An 18,360-nucleotide genomic window follows, 5' to 3' on the forward strand; every position below is an offset into this window, starting at 1 on the left:
GTTCTGGGTGGCAGTCTGTTTCCTCTATGATCACTGGGATTAACAGGTAATGGTACTGTCTCACGGATGTTGTTTTCTCTTTTACATGCGTTTTACTTTTATTTCTCGATTCCTTCCTGTTCTCTCCCTTTTCTCTTTCTATCTTTTCTCCATCTCTCCCTTTCTTCCCCTCCCCAGACCCCCCGAGTCTTAGCCACCCCGGCCTCTGGTCTGTCCAGCTCTCTTTCCAGGGAGGATGTCAGTGAGGGCAGCCTGTCTTCCAAGGGTGCACTGGGGGCTCCCGTTGTCCCCCTGCCCAGCGGAACCCCCACCACACCCGGTGCTCCTCCCCCTGCCACCCCTAGCAAGGTCAGTCCACAACCCACCCTAGCCAATCAGATCATTAGCTAAGGTAGTGTACACCAATTATGTTTCTGTGTACTGTGTGTAGGCTTTTGTTCTAGCACAGCAAGAAAACACCATAGTCAAATAGTCATTATGACTTTGATAAGTTGATGGATGTTTTTAGTGCTGAGCTGGAACAAAAGCCTGCCTTAACTGAAGCTCTCCAGAACCAGAGTTGGGGAACACTAATCTAAGGCCAAGGTATCACCTCAATCCATTGTTTCCTCATTTGTCATATCATCTGTTGACTGTTCTATTCATGTTGCCATTGTAAACAGGCTGAGCCTCCCGTAGCGAAGCAGGTAGGGTAACATTACCTGGACGCATGCGTAGATCTGGCCTGGGCATGTTGTTTGACTGAGTTCACAGGGTGTTTCAGAAGAGTGCTTCTCCTCAACCTCACTACTACTGCACTTCCCCAATGTGCCCACAGAGGGCAGAGTTTCCATCTTTAGTTTCATGTCAGTGGAACTGTGTCACTGTAACGATGGTCCTTGGTGGTGGGAGCATGTATTTGAGCTATGTGGGGGTTTTATATGCGGGTGCTTTAGACTCCAGTCACTCTCTGAGATGTCAACTATCCCCTCTCTCGTTGTTAAAAATGCCTTTCCAAATTGACCACACATCAACATGAAGTGATTCTCTGTGTGCACCCTCTTGCCTCGCTCTTTCCACTTCTTTATTCCGTTCTTCCCCCAGGAGGAGGAGTCTCTGCGAGGTCAGGTGAAGGATCTAGAGGAGAAGCTGGAGACCCTGAAGATGAAGCGGGCAGAGGACAAGGTCAAGCTGAAGGAGCTGGAGAAGTACAAGATCCAGCTGGAGCAGCTGCAGGAATGGAAGACCAAGATGCAGGAGCAGCAGGCCGACCTGCAGAAACAACTCAAGGAGGCCAAGAAGGTAACAAGTAATAGTACCCACCATAGAAATGAATAAATCATGTTGATGTCTCTTTATGGGTACCTGTCCACTTTCCCTATTAGATAAGAAACATTTTCAATGAACAGTAAAACATGATATTCTATTTGGCAGAAATTATTATTTTTCTTATAGGGTACCTGATGTAATTGTCTTGTATGTGAAGTGAGATTACTGATGTCAACTCTCGTCATTCAGGATGCTCGGGAGGCCCTGGAGTCTAAGGATCGCTACATGGAGGAGATGTCAGACACGGCGGACGCCATCGAGATGGCCACACTGGACAAGGAGATGGCCGAGGAGCGGTCGGAGAGCTTGCAGGTGGAGGTGGAGTCACTGAAGGAGAAGGTGGAGGAGCTCACCATGGACCTGGAGATCATCAAACACGAGGTCGAGGAGAAAGGTCAGAGTTCACTCTACAGGGTGGTAATGTTAATTGATTGGTAGCATGTTGACCTACTCTTAAGGGGGAAAATAAAGTTGTTTGGATTGAATGGACCTTATGACTAATGTTACCAAATTTTGAAGTAATACAATTCTGATTGTGAGGTTGAGGAGAAAGGTCAGAGGTCACTAGTAGTGTGTTGGTGTGAACAATTGCTAAATTTATGGCATTTCGTTCTTCCTGGAACTTAATGTCAATCCCTTTTTACTACAGGGATTATTGAGTAGCTACTCAAATGTATTTTTATTTTTTTCCTAAGAAACAAATAATTTGTCATTTTTAAATCATATTTGTCACATGCACTGAATACAACACAGTGAAATGCTTACTTACAAGCCCTTAACCAAGTTTTAAGAAAATACCCTCCAAAAAGTAAGAGATAAGAATAACAAATAATTAAAGAGCAGCGGTAAATAACAATGGTGGGGAAATATACAGGGGGTACCGGTACAGAGTCAATGTGCTGGGGCACTGGTGTCAAGGTAATTGAGGTAATATGTACAGTAGGGAGAGTTATTAAAGTGACTTTGCATAGATAATAACAGAGAGTAGCAGCAGTGTGGGGGGAGGCAATGCAAATAGTCTGGGTACCCATTCGATTTAGCTGTTCAGGAGTCTTATGGCTTGGGGGTAGAAGCTGTTTAGAAGCTTCTTGGACCTAGACTTGGTACTCCGGTACCGCTTGCCGTGCGGTAGCAGAGAGAACAGTCTATAACTAGGGTGGCTGGAGTCTTTTTGACAATTTTTAGGGCCTTCCTCTGACACCGCCTGGTATAGAGGTCCTGGATGGCAGGAAGCTTGGTCCAGTTATGTACTGGGCCGTTCGCACTACCCTCTGTAGTGCCTTGCAGTTGGAGACCGAGCAGTTGCCATACCAGGGAGTGATGCAACCCGTCCGGATGCCCTCGATGGTGCAGCTGTAGAACCTTTTGAGGACCCATGCCAAATCTTTTCAGTCTCCTGAGGGGGAATAGGTTTTGTTGTGCCCTCTTCACGACTGTCTTGGTGTGCTTAGACCATGTTATTTTGTTGGTGATGTGGATGGCAAGGAACTTGAAGATCTCAACCTGCTCCACTACAGCCTCGTCGTTGAGAATGGGGGAGTGCTCGGTCCTCCTTTTCCTGTAGTCCACAATCATCTCTTTTGTCTTGGTCACGTTGAGGGAGAGGTTGTTGTCCTTGCACCACACAGTCAGGTCTCTGATTTCCTCCCTATAGGCTGTCTCATCGTTGTCGGTGATCAGGCCTACCACTGTATTAATCAGCAAACTTAATGATGGTGTTGGATTCGTGACTAGCCGTGCAATCATGAGTGAACATGGAGTATAGGAGGGGACTTTGCACGCACCCCTGAGGGGCCCCCGTGTTGAGGATCAGCGTGGCGGATGTGTTGTTACCTACCCTCACCACCTGAGGGTGGCCCGTCAGGAAGGCCAGGATCCAATTTCAGAGGGTGGTGTTTAATCCCAGGGTCCTTAGCTTAGTGATGAGCTTTGAGGGCACTATGGTGTTGAATGCTGAGCTGTTGTCAATGAATAGTATTCTCACATAGGTGTTCCTTTTGTCCATGTGTGAAAGGGCAGTGTGGAGTACAGTAGAGATGGCATGATCTGTGGATCTGTTGGTGCGGTATGCAAATTGGAGTGGGTCTAGGGTTTCTGGTGTAGCTGTGAGCCATGGCCAGCCTTTCAAAGCATTTCATGGCTACAGACGTGAGTGCTAAGGGTCGGTAGTCATTTAGGCAGGTTACCTTAGTGTTCTTGGGCACAGGAACTATGGTGTGCTGCTTGAAACATGTTGGTATTACAGATGTCAGTGAAGACACTTGCCAGTTGGTCAGCGCATGCTCGGAGTACACGTCCTGGTACTTTGTCTGGCCCTGCGGCCTTGTGATTAAGACCTTTAAACAGGCCAACATCCACATCGGCTGCGGAGAGTGTGATCACACAGTCGTCCGGAACAGCTGATGCTCTCATGCATTTTTCAGTGTTACTTGCCCCGACGCGAGCATAGAAGTAATTGAGCTAATCTGGTAGTCTTGTGTCACTGGGCAGCTCTCGGCTGTGCTTCCCTTTTGTAGTCTGTAATGGTTTGCAAGCCCTGCCACATCCAACGAGCGTCGGAGCCGGTGTAGTACGATTCGATCTTAGTCCTGTATTGACGATTTGCCTGTTTGATGGTTCGTCGGAGGGCATAGCGGGATTTCTTATAAGTACCGCTTCTGAAAGCGGTAGCTCTACCCTTTAGCTCAGTTTGAATGTTGCCTGTAATACATGGCTTCTGGTTGGGGCATGTACGTACAACATTTGTGGGGATTACGTCCTCGATGCACTTATTGATAAAGCCAGTGACTGATGTGGTGTACTCCTCAATGCTATCGGAAGAATCCCGGAACATATTCCAGATTGTGCTCGCAAAACAGTCCGGTAGTTTAGTATCTGCTTCATCTGCCCACTTTTTTATTGAAGTCACTAGTGCTTCCTTTTTTAAATTTTTGCTTGTAAGCAGGAATCAGGAGGATAGAATTATGGTTAGATTTGCCAAATGGAGGGCAGGGAGAGCTTTGTATGCGTCAGTGTGTGGAGTAAAGGTGGTCTTGAATTTTTTCCCCCTCTGGTTGCACATATAACATGCTGATAGAAATTAGGAAAAATGTATTTAAGTTTCCTTGCATCAAAGTCCCCAGCCACTATGAGCGCCGCCTCTGGATGAGCATTTTCCTCTTTGCTTATGGTGGTATACAGTTCATTGAGTGCGGTTTTAGTGCCAGCATTGGTCTGTGGTGGTATGTAGACAGCTACGAACAATGCATAGTGTGGTCTACAGCTTATCATGAGATGTTTTACCTCAGGTGAGCAAAACCTTGAGACTTCCTTAGACAAACAAACCAAGTAGCTATTCTTTAAGAGGATTTATCCAGTATTGCTTGGCAAGTTGAGACAACCTAACTGCATTTCTTCACCAGGTTCTGATGGAGCTGCCTCCAGTTACCATGTCAAGCAGCTGGAGGAGCAGAACAGCAGGCTGAAAGAGGCTCTGGTCAGGTGAGTGTGTTTAAAATAAACACACCCATCTCCCTTGAACATGCATTTTACTCCAGGATTCAATTTAATGTGTGTCCAGAAAACCAATCCATAATTTTTTCCTTTGGTTTGAGCTTTTACATAACTATCTCTCCTCCCAGGATGCGTGACCTGTCTTCCTCTGAGAAGCAGGAGCATGTGAAGCTCCAGAAGCAGATGGAGAAGAAGAATGGAGAGCTGGAGACTCTGAGGACCCAGAAGGAGAAGCTACAGGAGGAGATGAAGCAGGCTGAGGCCACCATTGATGAGCTGAAGGAGCAGGTTAGTCAGCCAGTTTATTTATATTTTAGTACCAGTCAAACATTTGGACACCTTCTCAGTCCAGGGTTTTTCTTTTCTTTTTACCATTGTCTACATTGTAGAATAATAGTCAAGGCATCAAAACTACGAAATAACAGATGGAATCATGTTGTAACCAAAAAAGGGATAAACAAATCAAAATGTATTTTATATTTGAGATTCTTCAAAGTAGTCACCGTTTGCCTTGATGATGGCTTTGCACATTCTTGGCATTCTCTCAACCAGCTTCATGAGGTAGTCTCCTGGAATGCATTTCAATGAACAGGTTTGCCTTGTAAGCGGTTAATTTGTGGAAGGCAGAGGTGGTATACAAAAGATAACCCCATTTGGTAAAAGACCAAGTCCATATTATGGCAGGAACAGCTGAAGTAAGCAAAGAGAAAGGACAGTTTATCATTAAGACAGGAAAATGTCAAGAACTTTGAAAGATTCTTCAAGTGCAGTCGCAAAAACCATCAAGCACTATGATGAAACTGGCTTTCATGAGGATCGCCACAGGAATGGAAGACCCAGAGCTGTTTTTTTGGGTGCTATTTAATGAAGCTGCCAGTTGAGGACTTGTGAGGTGTCTGTTTCTCAAACTAGACACTAATGCACTTGTTCTCTTGCTCAGTTGTGCACCGGGGCCTCCCACTCTATTCTGGTTAGAGACCGTTTGAGCTGTTCTGTGAAGGGAGTAGTACACAGCGTTGCACGAGATCTTCAGTTTCTTGGCCATTTCTCGCAAGGAATAGCCTTCATTTCTCAGAACAAGAATAGACTGACGAGTTTCATAAGAAAGGTCTTTGTTTCTGGCCATTTTGAGCCTGTAATCGAGCCCACAAATGCTGATGCTCCAGATACTTAACTAGTCTAAAGAAGGCCAGTTTTATTGCTTCTTTAATCAGAACAGTTTTCAGCTGTGCTAACATAATTGCAAAAGGGTTTTCTAATGATCAATTAGCCTTTTAAAATTATAAACTTGGATTAGCTAACACAACGTGCCATTCGAACACAGGAGTGATGGTTGCCGGTAATGGGCCTCTTTACGCCTATGTAGATATTCCATAAGAAATCTGCCGTTTCCAGCTACAATAGTCATTTACAACATTGTTAATGTCTACACTATATTTCTGTTCAATTGTATGTTATTTTAATGGACAACAAATGTGCTTTTCTAAGTGACCCAAACTTTTGAGTGTGTGTGTGTGTGCGTGTGCGTGCATTCGGAAAGTATTCAGACCCCTATAGACCACCAGACCCCTATACCTTCTCCCCATTTTGTTATGTTACAGCCTTAAAATTGATTAAATAGTTTTTTCTCTCAATCTACACACAGTACCCCATAATGACAAAGCAAAAACAGGTTTAGATATTTTTGCAAATGTATAAATAATGTACTGATATCACATTTAAATAAGTAAATCCTTTACTCAGTATTTTGTTGAAGCATTTTTAGCAGCGATTACATCCTTGAGTCTTCTCGGGTATGACGCTACAAGTTTCTCCCATTCTGCATGCAGATCCTCTCGAGCGGCAGGGTAGCCTAGTGGTTAGAGCGTTGCCTAGTGGTTAGAGCGTTGGACTAGTAACCGGAAGGTTGTAAGTTCAAATCCCCGAGCTGTCGTTCTGCCCCTGAACAGGCAGTTGTTCCTAGGCCTTCATTGAAAATAAGAATTTGTTCTTAACTGACTTGCCTAGTTAAATAAAGGTTGGATGGGGAGTGTCGCTGCACAGCTATTTTCAGGTCTATCCAGAGATGTTTGATAGGGTTCAAGTCCGGGCTCTGGCTCAAGGACATTCAGAGAATTGTCCCGAAGACACGTTGTCTTGGCTGTGTGCTCAGTCTGGGAACCTGCTCCAGAGCGTTCAGGACTTCATCATCGTTCATCTGTCCCTCGATCCTTGCCACTGAAAAACATCCCCACAACATGATGCTGCTTCACCGTACAGATGGTCCAGGTTTCCTCCAGACACAAAGCTTGGTATTCAGGCCAAATAGTTCAATCTTGTTTGGCAAACTCCAACCGGGCTGTCATGTACTGAGCAGTGGATTCTGTCTGGCCACTCTACCATAAAGGCCTGATTTGCGAAGTGCTGCAGAGATGGTTGTCCTTCTGGAAGGTTCCACTGAGGAATTCTAGAACTCTGTCAGAGTGACCATCAGGTTCTTGGTCACCTCCCTGACGAAGGCCCTTCTCCCCCTGATTGCTCAGCTTGGCTGAGTGGCCAGCTCTAGGAAGAGTTTGGTGTTTTCAAACATCTTCCATTTAAGAATGTTGGCGGCCACTGTGTTCGTGGACTTTCAATGCTGCAAAACAATTTTGGTACCCTTCCACAGATCTGTGCCTCGAGACAATCCTGTCTCGGAGCTCTATGGACAATTCCTTTGACCTCATGGCTTGGTTGTGGTCTGACATGCACTGTCAACAGTGGGATCTTATATAGACAGGTGTGTGCCTTTCCAAATCATGTCCAATGAATCTACCCAATCAATTGAGTTGACCAATCAAGTTGTAGAAACATTTCAAGGATGATCATTGGAAACAGGATACACCTGAGCTACATTTCTAGTCTCATAGCAAAGGGTCTGAATACTTAAATAAGGTTTTTTCATTTTTAATATATTTGCCAAAATTTCTAAAAACCTATTTTCACCTATTGTGTGTAGATTGAGGAACATGTTTTATTTAATCCATTTTTAGGATAAAGCTGTAACATAAATATGGAAAAGGTCAACGGGGCTGAATACTTTCCCGAATGCACTGTATACTACTTGAGGTGATGAAGCAGGTTTGAGGTTACCTAATGATCTCCATGAACAACATAGGAAGTTTTTCTATGCTAGTGTCACTTCGGATTACTCTCATCTGTATGTGTATAATTTATTTTTGTATATGCCTAGGTTACTTTTAAGAGCTTTGCATCATACGTATTTGTGTCCTAGGTTGATGCTGCTCTCGGGGCAGAGGAGATGGTGGAGACTCTGACTGAGAGGAATCTGGACCTGGAGGAGAAAGTCCGAGAGCTCAGAGAGACTGTCACAGACCTGGTGAGTTCAAATCAATACTCCTGTCAACCCTGTTACCTTAATATCAATGTCAACCCTGTTACTTTGTATGGTTTGAGTAGTCAGTGATTTGAGTTCACACACCCATACCAACTCTGTTGGTATGTTTTGAATAGCCAACTCTGTCAACGCTATGCCCCTGATGTGCACACACTATATTAGTAAGGACACTGTTTTAGAGACCGAGATACACCCCTTTGTGTTTGAACCCTGTCCACTCAATACTCCCCACACCACCACATAAGACACCTCTTCCACCTCTGACCCATTCCAGGAAGCGATCAACGAGATGAATGACGAGCTGCAGGAGAACAGCAGGGAGACGGAGATGGAGCTGAGGGAGCAGCTGGACTTGAACGGGGCCAGGGTGCGAGAGGCCCAGAAGAGGGTGGAGGCCGCTCAGGAGACGGTGGCTGACTATCAGCAGACCATCAACAAGTATCGCGAGCTCACCACCAGCCTACAGGTATAGAGTTTGAATTCATTGTTTCGGTGTAGTGTCATACAACATGCAATCGGGAGAAGGACACTTAACACTATTGTTGTTAATAGTAAAAAAAAACGATTCTGTGAACTTCTTTGCCTCAGTCAGGGTTTTACTGACATCCTGAATACATCAGCCTTTAGGCAAAATGGCAAAGGTCTTGTTAGCTGACTGGTTTATTCTGGTTATTTGTATATGAATTGTGTGTGTAGGATACCAACAGGGAGCTGACCATTGCTCAGAATGCCAATGCAGAGCAGGTCCAACAGCCTCCTGCTGAGCTGTTTGACTTCAAGATCAAGTTTGCTGAGACCAAGGCCTACGCCAAGGTAAGAAAGTGTGCCACACACATACATTTTAGTGCAGTGGTTCCTTTACAGGGACCACCAGATCACTGTTTTTTTTTTTTTTACATCAGATATTTATCAGTGAATGTAGTAGTTTAAAGGCCTATTATCGCAGGGTGTGTGAGATTCTACCATTGCAACAACACATAACATGTTTATCCTATTCACGTGTGTCTCCCCAGGCCATCGAGATGGAGCTGAGAAAGATGGAGGTGGGCCAGGCCAACCGACAGGTGTCTCTCCTCACCTCCTTCATGCCCGACTCCTTCCTGCGTCATGGAGGAGACCACGACTGTATTCTGGTGCTCTTGCTCATACCAAGACTCATTTGCAAGGTATTGTGTGCGTCTGTGTGTTCCAGTTGATTAGTATTACAAGCTCAGAATTTGACGAGGAATGTGTGTGAGTATTTAAGGTTCTTACTGTGTGTGAGTGTGCCTAATGTGTGTGTTCCTCCCTCTCTGTAGGCTGAGTTGATCAGCAAGCAGGCCCAAGAGAAGTTTGATCTGAATGGTAACCCAGTGGAGAGGACTGGGATGAAGATGAGAGGACCACCTGGAGAACAACTCAGCTTTGCCTCTGGACTGGTGTATTCTCTAACCCTGCTACAGGCCACGCTGCACAAATATGAACAGTAAGGAGGATCGAATTAAGCAATATGGTCAATATACCACGGCTAAGGGCAAAACGGAATGCCTGGATACAGCCCTTAGCTGTGGTATATTGGTCATATACCACAACCCCCAGAGGTGCCTTATTGCTATTATCAACAGGTTACCAATGTAATTAGAGCAGTACAAATATTTATTTGTCATACCTGTGGAATACTGTCTGATATACCACGGCTGTCAGCCAATCAGCATTCAGGGCTCGAACCACCCAGTTTATAATCCCACTTATACTTCTAAAATAGTAACAGCATATTGAAGTGGTTGCTTTGTCTCTCTCGCCTGCCTGATCACACTTGTTTTCCAATAGTGTACATCTAATGATAATCGAGCAAGGGGAAATCAAGGAGTGGCATGTTCTTGAAAGAGCGAATGCCCCTAAAAAAAGCAACTGGCCTCTGTAGCATCTGAGTCAGAAACATTTATTCTAGTGTAAAATGGACTACAACGTGTAAATAGGATCGTTTTGGTCATGAAGTCGGCCTCGTCCAAAACAGAGTTGCATGATAGGAAAAAAGGGCATGTCACGGAATGAAGGGTAACGTAACAGTTTTTCTTGGGTTGGGTTTATTTCAATCCTGCACACAGCTGGCAGCACCCAAGTAAGTATCAATTTGGAGTGCAGCTGCACATGGCCCGATCTTAATGTCCACGGTCAATTTGGTTTGACATTCGATATCCCCATGGGGTTAGTTGGGGACCATCAGTAAATTACACAATATTGGACAATATATTAAAAGGTCGATAGCTCCAAATTTCAATAACTTAAAAACCTCAAACCAACTATGCATTGTAGAAATGCGTATATACAAATATTAATAGCATTTAATGAGAACTAAGATGTGTAACATTTACATTGTTCATTTATTTACGATCCATAACTAGCCACAGAGATGGGCTATCCAATGCCAAACCACCTTTACCACGGTTGCACACCAGCCAGCTGAAACTAATTGGTGAGAAAAGTTGACTAGCACTAGCTAGCCTAGGTGACTTCAAGACCTGGTAAGTTATCTAAATTGGTGAATGACTAACTTTGTACTGTTTTGGCAGAGTGAATGGACAAACGCTTGCCACGTGCGAACACACACGAGAGACCCACATTAAACCCCCCCCCCCCCCCCAAGACATCCCTTGTTTGGCTCCAGTCATGGCCACTTAATTTCTTACTGAAAACGAGGCCAAATCAGGAAGTTCATACATTTCCTTTTCTCTCCCCTCTCCCTCAGATCTCTGAACTGCTGCAGTGTGGAGGTGTATAAGCGGATGGGGACTCTCTACTCAGAGATGAGTGTCCATGAGCGTTCTCTAGACTTCTTTATAGACCTGCTGCACAAAGACCAGCTGGATGAGACTGTACACGTGGAGCCTCTCACCAAGGCCATCAAGTACTACCAGGTACGCAATACACACCCTGAACACTCGCAACAGAGAACACACACTTCGCACATAAACTCTTGATGACACTCAATATATAACACACAATTGACCGCACATGCTGTACACTCGAGAAAGCGCTAGGACCAAGACGTACTATTGCTTCACCATACCATTATTGGGCCACTCTTGACAGAACACTCCACACGCTCTGTCCACTCAATTGTGCTCATTCTCTCAACTCGCACACCCCAGCACTGACATACTATCAAGTTAATCAATGCTATGAGTAAGGCCTTGTAAGCCACTCATTGACTAATGTGTTTTTATTTTGCAGCAACTGTACAGCATCCACCTGGCTGATCAGACTGAAGATTGCACCGTGCAGCTGGCTGATCACATCAAGGTACAACCATCCTTCATCAACAAATGCGCAATTACATTTTATTATACAATTGCTAGAAAGACTATATTTATAAAAAGAAAATACCCTTGTAGCCTATTACAAACATATCTTACATAAAATCAGTTATAACACTGAACCGAATTTGACCTCTGAACTCTGACCTCCAGTTCATCCAGAGTGCATTGGACTGTATGGGTGCAGAGGTGGTGCGTCTCAGGGCCTTCCTGCAGCCGGGGCAAGAGGGGGCTGACCTGAACATCCTGCTGAAGGACCTAGACACATCCTGCAGGTCGAATACAATACTTAAATTGATCTACATAGAAATGACATATTATCTCAATTTATACTTTTGTTATTTACCCCCTGCAGCGACATCAAACAGTTCTGCAAGAAGATCAGACGCAGGATGCCAGGGACCGACGTGCCAGGGGTGCCCGCCGCTCTGGCCTTTGGCGCACCGGTATGTGCCGAGTGCTATGCTTAGGTCTTATGTTTAGGTTGGGAAGCTTTAGCCCTGGGCCAAGTATTTACAGTAGCTCATAAAGTACAGTAATGCAACTCAACTTTGCATTTGTGGAACCGGGACTACTGCATGAGAATTTGACTGACAGTTCTGTGGACCAATGGCAGGTGTCAGAGACTCTAACAGACTGCAGGCGTCAGCTGACTCGGGTGGTTGCCGTGCTACAGGAGGTAGCTGCGGCGGGGGCGCAGATGGTCGCCCCTCTAGGAGAACAGGAGGGGCTCAACACCCTCAAACTGGAGGACGTGGCCTTCAAGGCTGTTGAACAGGTACTGTGACCATATACTGAATATAGATTGAGTATAGACTGATCATTGCATGTTTGCGATTGACTACATTGCAGTTGGATTGCACAGAATCATTGATCTAATATTAAAAATCCCCTTGAGGGACTCCTGAGTGGCGCAGCGGTCTAAGGCAATGCATTGCAGATCTGAGGTGCCACTACAGTCTGGGGTTTGATCCGTGACCTGGAGCCCCATAGGGCGGCGCACAATTGGCCCAGCACCGTCCAGATTAGGAGATAGTTTGGCCGGGGGACTTTCCTTGTCTCATTGCGCTCTAGCGACTCCTTGTGGAGGTCCGGGCTCCTGCAGCCTGACTTCAGTCGTCAGTCGAAAGGTGTTTCCTCTGGCACATTGGTGCGGCTGGCTTCCTGGTTAAGGGAACAGTGTGTGAAGAAGCAGCGTGGCTCGGCGGGTCATGATTTGGTGGACCTTCGCCTTTCCCGTGCTGGTTGGCGAGTTGCAGCGATGAGACAAGAGCGTAGCTACCAATTGTGTATCACGAAATTGGAGAGAAATGGGGTGAAATTACAATAATAATAATAAACAGAAAATATCACCTTACATCCCAAAGAACTACTTTGTGATCAAGAATAGTGATTCTGTCTTGCTCAAACCCCTTCAAACACTCTGACTGTCTCTCCCTCCTCTCCAGGTGTATGGGTCCCATGGCCTGAATCCCCATGAGTGTCTGCGTCAGTCCTGCAGCTCTGTCATCTCCACCATGAACAAGATGGCTACCGCCATGCAGGAGGGAGAGTATGACGCCGAGCGACCACAGGGAAAGGTATGTACGGGACTAGGACAGGGGGGAGTATGACACTAGGCGGGAGGTATGGCTGGAGACTGAATTTCTTCACATTTTCTAGCCTTTTCAAAACTAAGAACACTACGTCTGTTGCACGTTTGCCCCTCGTTTAATTGACATTCACAGTTCATCCCCTTCCTGTCTCCCCCCTCCCTGCATAGACTCCCCCGGTAGAGGCTCGTGCAGTGGCCCTCAGGGCAGAGATCACTGACGCAGAGGGTCTGGGAGTCAAACTGGAGGACAGAGACACTGTCATCAAGGAGCTCAAGAAGTCCCTGAAGATCAAAGTACGGACATGTCTCTCCTTTCTCGCGCACACACAAAGATACACACGGTTATTCTCATCCTTGCACTTTTTCTTATACACACACATTTTTCCCTCGCATGCACTCACCATCTCTCATATTAACACCCGCACACTCTCCCTGTCTCTCTAACCCAGGGAGAGGAGTTGAGTGAGGCCCACGTCCGTCTCAGCCTGCTAGAGAAGAAGCTGGATACGTCCACTAAAGATGCAGACGAACGTGTGGAGAAGATCCAGACCAAACTGGATGAGACCCTCGCCCTGCTCAAGAAGAAAGAGAAGTAGGACTGGGGAACACGGTGGCTGTGGGACTATTAAGCAAGGAAGGAGGATGTTATAGAATCAGGACACTTCTGTCTGTGTATAGTTGTGTGCAAAGAATTTAACTTTCTCATATCCCAGTGCCTTTCAGATCAACATATGGGAGACGTAAGAGAGGAGTAGGGGTGAAGATGGTAGATAGTCTGTTTGGTGGAGAGATGGCATATTTTCACCTAATATAAGTGTTTTTGCATCGTTGCCTGCTGTAGAGCCAGGAGAGGACATTATTTTAATTCACATAGTGAATGTATTACATTGATCAAGTATTTGTGTAAAACCTACGTTTTTTTTTCTCTCACTCTCACTCTCCCTCCCCAACCCAGGGAGTTTGAGGAAACCATGGACGCCCTGCAGGCAGACATCGACCAGCTGGAGGCAGAGAAAGCAGAGCTGAAGCAGCGTCTCTCCAACCAGTCAAAGGTGACCATTGAGGGCCTCAGGGCCCCGCCTGCTTCTGGCATCGCATCCATCGTGTCAGGAACCGCCGGAGGTGAGTCTCATGAGTCTTTTGATACCTCACACGCCTTTATACCTCACATTATACCATCACTCACATTCTGATGAAGCTTTTTCAGAAGATTGACATGTAAAAAGCCATGTGGGGTTTGGACGAAATCAACTTTAGTCGTGAGTTTGTACATAGAAAATCGCCTGATAGACAATATTTTCGCCTCCTAGTGGCCATCACAAAAATGTCAAATACGAATGTAATTTTTTTTTTTAAAGACAGCGAGCTCGCGTGCTACGGGAGGGACAGGGTTACCATGACATTGACAAAGCAAATTATTGAAGCTAAATATTTTCCAGTAGCCTGCCCTGTTCCATTCTGGTGGAGCTGTGGCACGAAAGAGGTGTGTAGGCCTGTCTGGGGGGATATGCATCTTTCCCTTTTCAAGACAATTCGATGCGTATCTCGATACATTGGCTCAGAAACGTTACATGAGCGATACGATTGGTTTGATTAGAGGAAGGGATCGATGCACTAACATTTGTTGCATATACACACACACACAAGCTTTCCGTTCTAAATTAAAATCTTCTGCTGATGGAGATCATGAGCTGGATCTGTCTGAGGTGATATGTGTGTGTATGTAGGCACCTGAGCTAAGCCATAAGGGAAACCTACCACCCCACACGGAACCCAAACCGGCTGCGCGCGTGCGCCATCGTGCATACATTTATTTTGCCCCCCCCACACCAAACGCTATCACGACACACAGGTTAAAATATCATACTGACTTTTATTTTAGCTCTTGGCAACGCAGATGAGTCAGCCTGTTAAATGTTAGCCATTTTCGTCCAACCACCCCGCCCCCCACACTTTTGATCTGAAATCAACATCACCCACTAATTAATTTGTAATTTTATAAAAAAGTGTTAGAGCAAGATTGAATTAAAACATTTGGTATAACCTAGCCAATGAATATAAAGCACAAGTTTGGATGTACTCTGTCTCATAATCGAATGATTTAGACAGTTTACGTTTGGACAAGACTTGATGATTGCTGTCCTTGTTGTGAAATGATCAACTTTACCATGTATATCTAAAATATACAGATTTTTGTTTCAAGCAAAACTACCAAAACTAATTGTTCAGGTTCACCCTCCGCAATAAAATGAAATTGAATGTAAGTGCCCCCGATCAGCATGTGAGCCAGATGAGTTATCTCTGGCGGTAGCTTATGCTACTCTTATTCCGGTAAAACACCATTTTCAACAGCACATTTGATAAAAAATAACCTACGATATTACATTGGTTGTCGCTCAACTAATAAAGCGTAATTTTACGCAAGCTATTTTACAAACATTTGAATGCTGAAGGTGATGTTAAATGTTCCTAATAGAAGAACTATAAAAAGCATATGCATGACCATGGTAGCAATTGACAGGGAACACTTTGGAGATGATGAGGAAATGATCCGACCCAAGGTGAGGACGCAATAGTTGTTCGACCTGATCCAAGACTGTTGATTTTATGTGCATTTTACATTTACTGTTGATTTTATGTGCATTTTACATTTACTGTACTTTTCACAACATTTTGTAAATGTCGAAATCTGAAAATACCCGTGTTACATCCAGTAACAATACGAATATTCATTGACGTTTTTAAAAGTAAGGCCATTTGCTCAATGTCACCCATGAAACTCTCTGCTGGCTTTGCCTGACTGCTTTTTACTGTGCGGCCACAGTCAAGCTGAAATAGGCGTGGTATCGTCTGTCACATCACCATCGATGGCTGTCAATCATCCTCGATAGATGATACTATCATAATATCATCCAATCCTAAAGCCATGTGATTAGGGTTTATAATCTGCTAAATATGTTCCGACTGTTTTAATTTACAAATGTCTTACCCCTCCCTATTCCTCCACCCCCTCCCTTCCTCCTCTCCAGCGGGTGTTGCCCCAGGAGCAGGGGGCCTGTCTGGGCCGATGCAGGTGGTGGACTCCCCTCTCCTCCGTCAGCAGGTGGAGACCCAGAGACTGGGCATCAAACACCTGAAGAACGAGAACAACAGACTGAAGGTCAGAACACTGCAGGGAACTGACTTGTGTGTGTCACTTTTAGTGCCAGCTCTATTGTCCTAATCAAAATATGGATTCATTCTTTCTCTTGTTACCAGTAACGAGAACAATGATCTGCAAAAATACAGAAGTCTGTGTTGTATGCTTCTCTTGATGTCGTTCACTGAAGTCTATTTACCATGGAACATATATTCACTAGTTGTCCATTTTAATGTATGCATGTATGTTTGACTGGAGTTGGCTCTGTGTTGATGACTGTGTCTCTGTCTCTATTGATAACTCTGTATATCGCTCTCCTCCAGGCAGAGAAGATGAGAGCCCAGTTAGCCTCCCTCCCTCCCCTCCACGTCCCCAAGCTTCCTCTGAGAGAGGCCTCCACCTCTCCCCCTGCTGAGGGGCCTCTCCACGGGGCTCTCTACAGGAAGACAGACCAGCTCCTGGGGACCCTGCTCAAGATGAGTGCCGCCGTTAAGGTGGTCGACATCACCGGGAAGACTCCAGGTGGGTGGGATGTGGGTGTGTAGCGTCGTGGTTTTTCAGTACGTGTGTATTTGCGCTAAGATAATAAAATCTCACGTGTACCGTCTCTTTCTCCCCTACAGTGAGTGCGAGTGCTCAGCTCCTGGACCAGACAGCTCGACTGCAGTCTCTGAGTGACGCTCTGGACAAACTGAAGGTGACCTGAATTTATATGATCAACCCTAGTAATAATCACAGTATTTCTCTACACCAGACAGATTTTGTCCACCTATCTCTGTGTCTATCATGGAAATGGACACATCTCTCTCTATCAGGGTGAAGTGTCCGAGCATGTGGTTTCTCAGCAGCCTGGGGCGAAGGTCTCCTCTGACTTTGCCACCTTCCCCATTTCCTCCTTCGTCAAGGTAACACATACACATTGTAGGCACTCAAATACCTGGTTTAGGTATAAGACTTTATTTGTTGTCCTTTGACCTGTTCTTCTCTCTTGTCCTCTCAGGCCAAGGAGGAGAAGCAGGGGGGTACGGTGTTCATAGGGCGCGTGGCCATCCCATGTGCCAAGGGCCAGGAGCAGGTGCACCGTCTTGTCCTATCACAGCAGCACCTGCAGCAAGTGCACCGCCTCCTCATGACCTAAGATGCCATCCCATTGGCCTGCGTCCACAAGTGATAGCAAGCTCCTCCAATCAGATCACAGCAGATGCAAAAAAAAAAAAAATCCGTTCCAGTCCATTTCCTATTGTTCATCAGATTCTCTCAGGACACGGTTACACTACACCACCTGGTCAAAAGGTATTACCGATCTATGCCAAAGAGACACACACGTGTTCTCGTCTAGTTATAATACATGGAGTAATTACTATTCTTTACCAACACGTTCTACATGATTGTCAGAAGTCTTTTCAAAACGACTTGACTCGTAAATGTTGCATCTCTAGAATTGATTTAAAAGTATGGAGAAACAAACAAAATGTATGCACACCAAGCAAAATGATGGAGCAGAAATTGGTTAACTGCAGATGGCACAATTATTCATGCATTGCACTTTTTTTTTGTACCGTGGTGATTATTTAAATCTACACCGGTGTAAACCAGCAGTCGGGACCAAGCAAATTCACCACTGAAATAAATGCCATTTAGCCACGTTAAATGTGTGATTCCCGTTTGAGTTAGACTAATTTATTCTAAATCAGGGTGTCAAGGCACCCTATGACAATGAAGTTCCAATTCAGACACCTTTAACTTATGTTGAGATGGGATGCTAATTTGAGAAATGTAGGGTGTGACATGCCTACAGCAACCAGGTTTCACTGATAGTGTTGGTGTTAGTCATTCAACTATGGTCTATCATATGTACCAGTGTCATTATGGTAGATGTATGTCTGGGTGGAAAAGACATGAATTGTAAATGCTGAATAGTCTAACTTTCAGCACTAGCCACATCCTAATCTCAAAAGCCATTATACTGTATAACATTTCAACCATATATACCTACTCTCCAGTGTTCATTGTGGACTGAGTGACTATCCATCTGTCCTGTATCCAAAAACAGACCAATAAAGTTCTTACCTAACAAAATTGATTACTTGGTAACATGAAATTCCTTCCATGCCTAGACCTGGACTAAAACACAAGGAGACTCAATGAGAACTAA

General features: G+C 45.0%; 1 protein-coding gene across 8 annotated transcripts in view; it reads left to right on the forward strand.

Moving 5' to 3' along the window:
- The window catches only part of LOC124013526 (dynactin subunit 1-like), a 45,042-nt gene extending 26,758 nt beyond the window's left edge, over positions 1-18,284 (forward strand). For 6 of the 8 annotated variants that reach the window (XM_046327821.1, XM_046327826.1, XM_046327819.1 and 3 more), the window contains 25 exons: positions 178-348; positions 663-686; positions 1,084-1,281; positions 1,498-1,702; positions 4,710-4,788; positions 4,929-5,088; positions 8,054-8,158; positions 8,451-8,642; positions 8,873-8,989; positions 9,190-9,342; positions 9,475-9,641; positions 10,905-11,073; positions 11,390-11,458; positions 11,626-11,747; positions 11,828-11,918; positions 12,089-12,250; positions 12,921-13,052; positions 13,235-13,360; positions 13,516-13,658; positions 14,022-14,188; positions 16,096-16,226; positions 16,529-16,727; positions 16,829-16,902; positions 17,021-17,110; positions 17,206-18,284. In XM_046327821.1, coding sequence (XP_046183777.1) covers positions 178-348; positions 663-686; positions 1,084-1,281; positions 1,498-1,702; positions 4,710-4,788; positions 4,929-5,088; positions 8,054-8,158; positions 8,451-8,642; positions 8,873-8,989; positions 9,190-9,342; positions 9,475-9,641; positions 10,905-11,073; positions 11,390-11,458; positions 11,626-11,747; positions 11,828-11,918; positions 12,089-12,250; positions 12,921-13,052; positions 13,235-13,360; positions 13,516-13,658; positions 14,022-14,188; positions 16,096-16,226; positions 16,529-16,727; positions 16,829-16,902; positions 17,021-17,110; positions 17,206-17,343 — 3,384 coding nt within the window. In that variant the 3' untranslated portion in view covers positions 17,344-18,284. The remainder of the gene's footprint in view (positions 1-177; positions 349-662; positions 687-1,083; positions 1,282-1,497; positions 1,703-4,709; positions 4,789-4,928; positions 5,089-8,053; positions 8,159-8,450; positions 8,643-8,872; positions 8,990-9,189; positions 9,343-9,474; positions 9,642-10,904; positions 11,074-11,389; positions 11,459-11,625; positions 11,748-11,827; positions 11,919-12,088; positions 12,251-12,920; positions 13,053-13,234; positions 13,361-13,515; positions 13,659-14,021; positions 14,189-16,095; positions 16,227-16,528; positions 16,728-16,828; positions 16,903-17,020; positions 17,111-17,205) is intronic. The other 2 variants (XM_046327820.1, XM_046327827.1) reach the window with 1 other exon arrangement.
- Positions 18,285-18,360: the final 76 nt, after the last annotated feature.

The sequence above is a fragment of the Oncorhynchus gorbuscha genome, linkage group LG25, assembly GCF_021184085.1.
Source record: "Oncorhynchus gorbuscha isolate QuinsamMale2020 ecotype Even-year linkage group LG25, OgorEven_v1.0, whole genome shotgun sequence".
NCBI lineage: Eukaryota > Metazoa > Chordata > Actinopteri > Salmoniformes > Salmonidae > Oncorhynchus > Oncorhynchus gorbuscha.